The sequence below is a fragment of the Heterodontus francisci genome, chromosome 4 (assembly GCF_036365525.1).
Source record: "Heterodontus francisci isolate sHetFra1 chromosome 4, sHetFra1.hap1, whole genome shotgun sequence".
NCBI lineage: Eukaryota > Metazoa > Chordata > Chondrichthyes > Heterodontiformes > Heterodontidae > Heterodontus > Heterodontus francisci.
Genome location: NC_090374.1, coordinates 88463854 through 88473552, shown reverse-complemented (window position 1 = coordinate 88473552; position 9699 = coordinate 88463854). Strand labels below are relative to the sequence as shown.

Here is a 9699-nt window from a genome sequence, read left to right as displayed (position 1 = left end):
CCACATACTCATTCTCTTCTGGGTCTGCTTTACAATTGTAACTTAGCTATTGCAAAACTACTGAACTTCGGCTCACTACAGTTTCATATTAAGTTTAATACTATATAATTGTACTGCACATCTCACTGTAATATTCATAATAATAGTCAACTTTATTATATGATGAATAAAACAATCCATTTGTCTACATTTATATAGTAAATCATGCACAGTAACCTAATTGTAATAACCATGCAAAAAAATTTAATTCAGGAGTCTGGTTGAGGCTCCTAAGTGAAGGACAGCAGCACTTATTTATCTCCCTGCCTTTTCAATTTTCCCCTATACAGTATATTTGAAATTTAGAAGTTGGAATTTATATATAAGTGATACAGTGAGATGGAAATGAATCATTTGAATAAGTACATGTTTAGTAAGTGTGGGTGTACAAGCTACCAACTATAATAGTCATATGCTGAATTCTCAACTATTCTTGTCTGGCCTGACATTTCATCCTCTGGTTTCATCTAGAAACAAATTTTGTCAGTCTTAGCCAAACTGCAGGATACAGGGAGAAGGCTAACCAGGTTCCCTCATCCACTACTTAACTTCTGGCAAGTCAACCAACAAGCATTATTGTTGGCATCCATGGAGATGTGCAAACATTTATACAGTACTTTTCTAAAATATTAGAACCTTAAAGCCTTAAAATCACGACTAGATACTTTGTTATTCCTTTATAATGCATGATTTAATTTTTGTCAGTGTTTAGTAAGGTCTGTTTCATTTGTGTAAAAAGAGTTGCTATGAGTCTCAATACACACTGCCGGTGCACTCCATGCATTCTGGACTGTAGATATATATGTCAACAGACATATCACCAATTTTAAACTAGACACAGGAGCAAGTGTAACAGTTTTATCAGACAATGGACCGTGGTTATCCATGCATTGCCCGCAACCAAGCGAAACTCTGTTACACTGTCCAGGAGGGTTTGAACTGAAAGTCAAGGGAAAGCTACAGGCAACACTTCAGTACGAAGGAAAGCAGATATTGGAAACAGTATGTTCTACAAAATCAAGAATTTTCTCTTTTAAGTAGAAGTGCTTGTATAAACCTTAATCTTATCAGGAAAGTGGAAGAAGTTAGGCAGCAAGAATCCAGGAGTCACTTCCAAAAAGACTTTCCAAAATTGTTTACTGGTCTAGGAAGACTGAAGACCAAATATAGTATTACTTTGCGAAAAGATGTGAAACCTGTATGTCTTTTCACACCTAGGAAGATACCACGCCCACTAATGAAGCAAGTCCAACTTCAGCTAGAAAGGATGACCAGGATGGGAGTCATTTCTTCTATCATTAAACCTACAGTGTGGTGCTCGGGAATGGTTCCAGTTCCAAAGCCTAACTGCACTCTTCGTATTTGTGTAGACTTAACTTAACAAGGCTGTGGCAAGGGAAGTTCATCTGATGTCCTCAGTAGACGAAAGCATCGCAAAGTTATCCAGAAGTGTTACGTTCACAAAGTTGGACCTGAATAGTGATTTTTGGCAAGTTCCATTGGACGAGAAGTCAAGGTTATTGACAACCTTCATCACTCTGTTCGGAGAATTTTGTTTTAATCGTTTACCATTCGGTGTAACATCAGCACCAGAAATATTCCAAAGGACTATATCAAACTTTCGACTGGGCCTTAAAGGACTAATGTGCCACATGGACGACATCATAGTCCATGGTAAATCCTTCAAAGAACATGACCTGAGGGTAAGAGCAGTTTTGAATCGTCTACAAGAAGGAGGCCTGACACTTAATGAAAAGTATGAATTCTCAAAAACGTCTATTCGTTTCCTAGGGCACATTGTTAGTAGCAAGGGCATAGTGGCAGACCCGCAAAAGACAAGAGCTATTAGTGAATTCCCAATTCCTACTTCTGTCCAAGATCTTCAACAATTCCTTGGAATGGCTAATCAGCTGGCAAAATTTTTGCCCCACCTAGCGCAAGTTACTGAACCCTTAAGACAACTATTAAAGAAAGCACAAGCATGGTGTTTGAATACACATCAGGAGCAGACATTTCAAAGGATCAAGGAAATGCTGATTTTGACAGATCTATTATCACATTATAACCCTTCACTACTGACCACAATTGCAGCAGATGCCTCATCTACAGGGTTTGGGGGCAGTCCTTTTTCAAGAACAGCCAGAAGGATGTCACAGGCTGGTTTAATATGCATCTCGGGCATTGTCTGAGACTGTGATGAGGTACGCTGTCAGAGAGAAAGAAGCTCTCCCAGTCATGTGGGCTTGCAAAAAGTTCTCAGATTATATCATCGGCTTAAAGGTTGTCATAGAGACCAACCACAAACACCTTGTTTCCTTTCTTGATGCAAAGGAACTCGTGAGAAAGCCAGTTGAGGCTAATGAGATTCATGTATGAAACTGTATATGTACAGGGAAAGCTGCAAACGACAGCAAATGTATTGTCTAGAACTACTGTTGACTATCCTACACAACAGGATGTTAGCTTTATTAATGAGATTGAATCGTATTCTCAGTTCACTGCAGCACAATGACCAGCAAGCTCAAAAAAGCTCCAAGAAATTCGTCATGCTCAGATGCAAATTTTGTCAATATTGCACACAAGGTTGGCCACAGCAGCATCCCAGTGGTACGGTGATGAAAATCTTCTTTGAGTACAGAAAGAACTTTACTATTGTGAATGATTTGTTGATATATGATGAGAGGTTGGTGATTCTGGTCTCACTCCAGGCAGACATCTTGGAAAAAATATACCAGGGCCACATGGGTATCACGAAATGCAGAGCATGGAATCAGTCATCCATGTGGTGGCTAGGAATATCGAGAGATACAAAAGAAATGATTTCTAATTGCCAGGTATGTGCAGCGCACAGACCAGACCAGACGGAACCCTTTATCTCATCCCAATTTCCAACCAGACCGTGGGAGGGTCTGAGGATGGATCAATTCATGTTTAATGGGAAAACCTACCTGATTGTTATTAATAATTTTTCCACGTGCATCAAAGTTTGTACACAATGACTACCAAGACAGTCATTTGAGCTTTAATGGAGATCTTTGCAACACATGGTATACCTGACCTGGTTGTTTCTGACAATGGTCCACAATTTGCACACTTTGTGGAAAACTGTGGAATTGTACATCTTACTCAGTAATCTCTCCTAGCTAGACTAACCAAACATAAAACAGGGACTTCCTTGTGTTCTCTCTGAACTGAGAGAAGCAGGCAGAGCATGCACATAGCTTTTGCCAGGATAGTGGGCTTTCCCACTTTCCCAGGATAGTGGGCTGGGTTAGGCAACTGGCTCAGTGTGTTTGAGGTGGTCATCAATTTGCCTGGCTTGTATTTTCCTTCACAGTCATAGTCTTGTATATTTACCAATAGTCCCTGGAGGTGAGAGGGCACGCTCATCAGTGGATTCTGCCAAATCATCTCTAAAGGTTTGTGGTCAGTTTCCACCATCGAGCATTTGCCAATGAGGTACATATGGAAGCGTATGATGCCGAAAACGAGAGCCAGAGTCTCCCTCTCAATATTTGAATAGTTGGCTTGGGCTTGCAACAACGCTTTGGATGTGAAAGTGACTGTTTGCGCCTTCTGAAGTAGGCAGGCACCCAAGCCCTTCTGTGAGGCATCCACCTCTAGCATCATGGTCTACACTCTTAGCCAGCAAGGTCTTCAGTTGGTTGAAGACGTGTTGATGGTCTGCATGCCAGAGGAAGGGGGTGTCCTTCTTCAGGTGATCTCTTAATGTTACTGGGATGAAGAGGGAGAGGAAATTGAAGAGAACTGGGCATTGCTGAAGGTCCTGTTTGTCCTGTGGAACAGGCATCGCAAGGACGTTGTCAAATTTGCCAGGATCTGGTCAGATGCCCTGGTTGGAGTAGTGGAGCTGAAAAAGTTAATTTGGCGACCACGAATTTGACACTTAAGGCTGTTGAAAACCAGGCCCTCCCTTCGTGCTGTATGCATCAGGGCATGCAGAACATGGTCGTGCTCTGCTCTGGTCCTGCCCACCACGGCAATATCATCAGCAATGCGCACACAGCCAGGCACTTGACTCATGATGTGGTCCATGTGCTGTTGGAACGCATCCTAGCTAATGGCTAAACCAAAAAGGAGGTGCTGAAAGCAGTACCTGCCAAAGGGAGTGCGGAAAGTGGTGATCTCCACTTGGCTAAGTGCACAGACCAGTAGCCATTTAGGACATAGCATGGATCAAGGTCAGGTGCTACCGCAAGAGGCCTAGGTTCAGATGATAACAGACTTTCCTGTACCCAAGACAAAGAAAGAAGTGTTACAATTTCTGGGTTGTGTGGGTTCTACAGGAAATTTGTCCCTAATTTTAGCACAGTAGTCACCCCATTGACCAATTTGTTAAAGAAAAACATGAAGTTCAAATGGTCAGAGTCATGTCAAATGACATTTGAGAAGTTAAATGCCATTTTGACAAAGGAACTAGTGCTTGCAGCCCAGATTTTAGGAAGCCATTCAAAGTGGCTATCGACGCCAGTGACGTAGGGGTAGGAGCGGTGCTGTTCCAAGATGACGAAGCTGGTATGGAACAGCTCGTTAGCTACTTCTCTAGGAAACTCAATAAACATCAAAGAAAATACTCGACCATCAAGAAAGGTTTAGGTCTTGTACTGACTCTTCAACAGTTTGAGGTATATGTAACCAATAGTCGGGGGGAAGTATTAGTTTATAGAGACCACAACCCACTTGTGTTTCTAGAAAAGTTCAGAACAAAGAACCTCAGGCTGTTTTGCTGAAGTTTGATGTTATAGCCATTTACACTAAAAATTGTGCATGTTGCAGGGAAAATAATATAATTGCTGATGCTCTGTCTAGGGTTTAAAGAAGGGGTGTAAGAGAGAAGGAAAGCTCTGAGTTATGATAATTTTATGATGCTTGAATCCTGCTAATCCTGATTATCGCATTTACTTGGTTTTGTTATTGGTTAAGCCCTTATGATTTTGTAAATTCAATATGTATAATTGTGGAATATGAAACTGTTAGCTGTACAGTATGTAATAAGCTATTTGTTGAAACGTTTATGATGTTAAGAATTGTTGTATTTCGGAACTGTTGTAAAGAAAACTTTACTATGGTAAAACTTTTGTTTTTCCAAGAGGGGAAGTGTAATGGAATCTGCAGTCTGTAGGACCAGTGAGGGAGCGTGTGTGAGCTGATTTCTGGACAGATGACTTGTCGACTGTTCTGTTAGCTCCACTGACCCTGGTTTCAAAACTTGTTTTTTTTTTGAGACAGACTTTAACTGAAAGGGAGACGAAAACTGCAACAGAAACAGAAATTAAAACTTCAGGTTTCTTGGGAAACAGTAACTGATTGGATCCAGAATAAAAGGACACAGAGCCATCCAAGCTCAGATCACTCAGGAGTGGAGCGCCGGCAGGCTGAAGAAAGCGAAGGCTGGATCCAGGGGCTGCTGCATCTTTTTCTGTTACTTAAAGTAACTGATTAACCAGACCCAGCCATAAAGTGCACTGGAAGGCTCATACAAAGGTAATGCTGGTAGATCCACACCATCAAGACCACGTGAGCAGAGTTGATGAGGTTCTGGAGAAGTGCACCTTTTGGTGAAGACCAAAGCTGTGGAGCTCGAATTGAAGGGGAACTGATGTTGGATGAGAATCAGTGGCTACATCTTTGAAGAAAGAAGCTGGAGATCTACTTGAGCAAGATCAGAGCTTTGAGGAACTTTGTGTCTGTAATTGGTGCCATATATGCTGAGTGGACTGTCCAGTAAATCTGTGAGATCTATGTGATAATTAATGTGAAATTTATAATATATTGTTACAACCAAGGTGGGAGGAGTGCACTGTCTTTCTCTAGTTCCACTTCTCCACAAGTCACAACATATATTTAAATGTTTACCCAGTTACTGATATAGTCAATCATATACTTTACTGTTTATCCCGGAATAAAATACACCAACTAGGTTTCTTTCATAAGCAACAAAATTATCAGTTGATTATAAAACAAGACTTATCCAGCAATGAAGCAAAGCATTAACACATAGATTGAAATATGAATTTTCCCTTTTTAAATAACCAACACACACACACACACTCATACACACACGGGTTAAAGAAAAAAATAAAGAACTTCTCTCTCTGCAAAGATCTTTTACAAAAAAAGACAGAAAAGAATACTTTGGCCAAATACTTGCTAATTCTTGAAGAAAAAGGATGAGATATGTAGTGTCCCGAAAATGGCATACAGTCTGGCATCCAAGTACACATAGACGGGTCACTGGGATCTTTTCTGGAGCAGTTCATTTCAGGCTACCTCGAAACGTAATCTGGCAGGCTTTCCAGATGCTTCTCAGGAGAAATACGGCATCAGGGGTTTTAGCTCTCACACACTGGATTCGCAGGGTTTTTTCAAAGAGTTAGAGAAAGAGGAGCTGGGTGTTTCTTTTCAGAAGGCTACAAACCCAACTGCCTTCAAAACAGTCCACACCCCAACTGAACCAACACAACATCCCAAAAGCAAAACCTCCTGACCACCATAACTCTTAACATGTCATTTCTCTGTAAACATATCCCCCAATTCACCAAGGTTTCAGTTGTTTATTGTGCTTAAGACATGTGACATTCAATAAAGGTTTGTTTTCAAACAAGACCTCTCAGTGATCCTTGTAAAAACACATCCATGGAATCTTTTCAATTTTCCTAAATGAACCAATGCCCATAATTCTAAAATACAAGTCCTCAAAAAAATTAAAAAATAGAAGCACTTTCAGAACAACATATACTGACCATGATTTGTCTGTTATTTCATGTTTAATTTATGGTGATTTTGGTTTGATTGTTAAAGTAAAAGTTTTAAAAGTGAAATCTTGTCCATTTGTTTTTCCTATTTGCTGTCATTTGATAAATTCGAATCTTTTGGTTTGTTGATCTCCACAGGGATCATAATACTGTATTAGTGCCTCCCAAGCCTCCCTTTCATGTATCTCATTGCACCTTGCCTGTGGTCCCTGGGGCCTTTCATCTTGTATCGTCTGGTCAGGAGCCTCTTCCAAATCCTCATCATCGGAGGAGGCTTCGGTCAGTTGGAGGACTGTGAGAGGTCAGATCTATGCTGACCCCGAGGCTCATGATGTGTCTCTGGTGTTGCCAGCATCATGGGAAATGCTGCAGCTGCAGCGAGATGTCCGACAACATCTGGCGGAGATGCAGAGGCAATGTGTTCCTAAGTGCAGACGATGGAGGAGCTTCTCCAGGCCTCGAGCTCGGCATTGTCTCTGACTGATGCATGAATGGGGTCCTCCATTGAGAGATTGGTGGCTCTGCTGGAGAGCCACATCCAGCAGAGCATTCAATGTCTGCAGGATTTTTGTGCAGACCTCCATAACCTTGTTTTGACCAGGGGTGCAAGGCAGAAGTGGCAAGGCGAGAGGTGGACAGGGAACCTGGAGTCACCACCAGATCCTCTGCACTCTCAGGTCAGCTGGCAGGCAGACGTCTGCCTTGCTAGGGAGCAGGAGCAACTGTCAGCCAAAGCTGAGGGCTCCTTTCAGGGTGCTCCTGGTGCAGCCAGATGCTCTTCTGCCCATCTGCCAGTGTCGCCAGATACTCCTTCATCCCTGCCAACAGAGTGTGGTACTGCATCTGTGCAGGAAGTACTCAGCAAGCCGGGGCCCTCCAGCCCTCAGGCATCCAGAGGACAACTGCCAAGGTCATCCATAGCGAAGGGGCAGCAGGATCAGCAGCCCGTCTCCACTACAGCTGACAGTGCAGGGGGAGCATCTCGTAGGAGTACACACAAGGGAATAAAGAAGAACACATAGAATCCCAGGATTATCATGAGTAATTGTGTCCTTTGTATGCACAGGAGACAGAGGTATAGTGGTAATGTCACTGGACTAGTAATCCAGAGGCCCAGGCTAATGCCCTGGGGCAAGGATTCAAATCCCACCATGGTAACTGGTGGAATTTAAATTCAATTAATTAAAAATCTGGAATTGAAAGCTAGTCTCAGTAATGGTGCCATGAAAATATCATTGATTGTCGTAAAAACCCATCTGGTTCACTCATGTCCTTTAGGGAAGGAAATCTGCCGTCCTTACCTGGTCTGGCCTGCATGTGACTCCAGACCCACAGCAATGTGGTTGATTCTTAACTGCCCTCTGAAATGGCCTAACAAGCCCTCAGTTCAAGGGCAATTATGGATGGGTAAGAAATGCTGGCCTAGCCAGTCTCGTCCACATCCCATGAAAGAATAAAAAAAAGATAGGGTCTGTTGCAAGTGTGAGTAAATAATTTCTTCAAAGCATAGACGAACTCCCTCCTCTTCCGTCAGGCCTTTGACCCTTCGCTGCAACCCAGCCTCTGTGAAGAGGCTGGAAGGAACACAACATGCTACAAACAGTCAGTTCTGGAGTCTGACCAGCTCAGTGCTGTGTGACTGTTCAAAGAGCGAGTGCCCCCTGAAGGAAGGAAGGAAGGCAACAACATGGAAGCATTAAGGTAAGTCTTCATTGGTGATGGTAAAACTGGCAGTAATGATCAAAGAAAACGCGAATGTATAAGGGCATTGTGAGTCTCCCTTGCACGTATCTCATGGCCACTCTCCTGTTGTTCCTGGGGTCCTTCATCTGGCGTGGCTTGCCCATCATACCCTCTGCAGCCTCATCGTTGCTTATTGTCTCCCCTCTCTGCACCGTCAGGTTGTGCAGTGCACAGCAGACCACCACGATACATGAGACCCTAGCCGGGGCATACTGAAAGGCTCCACTGGACCGATCTAGGCACCTGAATCCCATCTTGAGCAGATCAATGGCCTGCTCTATGGCCGTTTGCTTTGTCCCATGGCAGGCATTGTGCCTCTCCTCCGCATCCTTGCGTGGGTTCCTCACAGGCTTCAATAGCTGTGTCCCCAGTAGGTAGCCCTTGGCTGCAAAAGCTCTGGCACCTTGGACTGCCTCAAAATGTAGGCATCGTAGCAACTTCCCAGGAAGCATGCACAGGATCTGTTTATAGTGGTTGGAGCCCAATTGTACATTGTCAGAGTGGAAACCCTTCCTGTCGATGAAGTTAACTAGCTGGTGTTCATGAGCCTTGATGGCCACATGCATGCAGTCAGTGACACTCTGCACTTGGGGAAATCCAGCGATGGCCCCAATCCCGTTGGTCTTCTCAGCTTGAGAGTTGGGATCCATGCGCAACCATACATAGTCACTGGCCCTCCTGAAAATGGCATTGGTGACCTCCTTGATGCACTGATGGGCCACTGACTGTGAGATGCTACACATGTCCCCAGTGGATCTCTGGAATGATCCAGAGGTATAGAGGTTCAGTGCCAGGATGACCTTCAGCATCACTGATATTGGATTTCCACCAAGTGCCCTGGCATACAGTTCATCCTGCATCATAGTGCATAGGTCAGTGGCAGCCTCCCTGGAGAGGCAGAGTCTTCACAGGCACTGCCTCTCAAACATCTGTAGGTGGATGAGCTTCGACCTGTAGATCCTCTGTGGAGGGTACTGTCATGATGATAACAGAGTGTTATGTGGACTTGTATTTTAGATGCAATACAATACTCACATATTAGATACAATACGGTATATGCTATTCTAGTTAGGAGGTCATCTGACTTGGGGGTTCAAAGGTCGGATAGCACATGTTGAAGGACTGTATTTGGAGAGTAAAG

The 9699-nt window shown here is 43.3% G+C and overlaps 1 protein-coding gene across 1 annotated transcript; it reads right to left on the bottom strand.

The window, feature by feature from the left end:
- Window positions 1-8524: 8524 nt before the first annotated feature.
- Window positions 8525-9421, bottom strand: LOC137368803 (putative nuclease HARBI1). Its single transcript, XM_068029008.1, has one exon. The coding sequence runs from the start codon at window positions 9419-9421 to the stop codon at window positions 8525-8527; it is 897 nt and encodes a 298-aa protein (XP_067885109.1).
- Window positions 9422-9699: the final 278 nt, after the last annotated feature.

Bases quoted from the DNA above. Each gene is read 5' to 3' on its own strand.
- LOC137368803 (XM_068029008.1), bottom strand. From the start codon at position 9,421: ATGATGCAGGATGAACTGTATGCCAGGGCACTTGGTGGAAATCCAATA.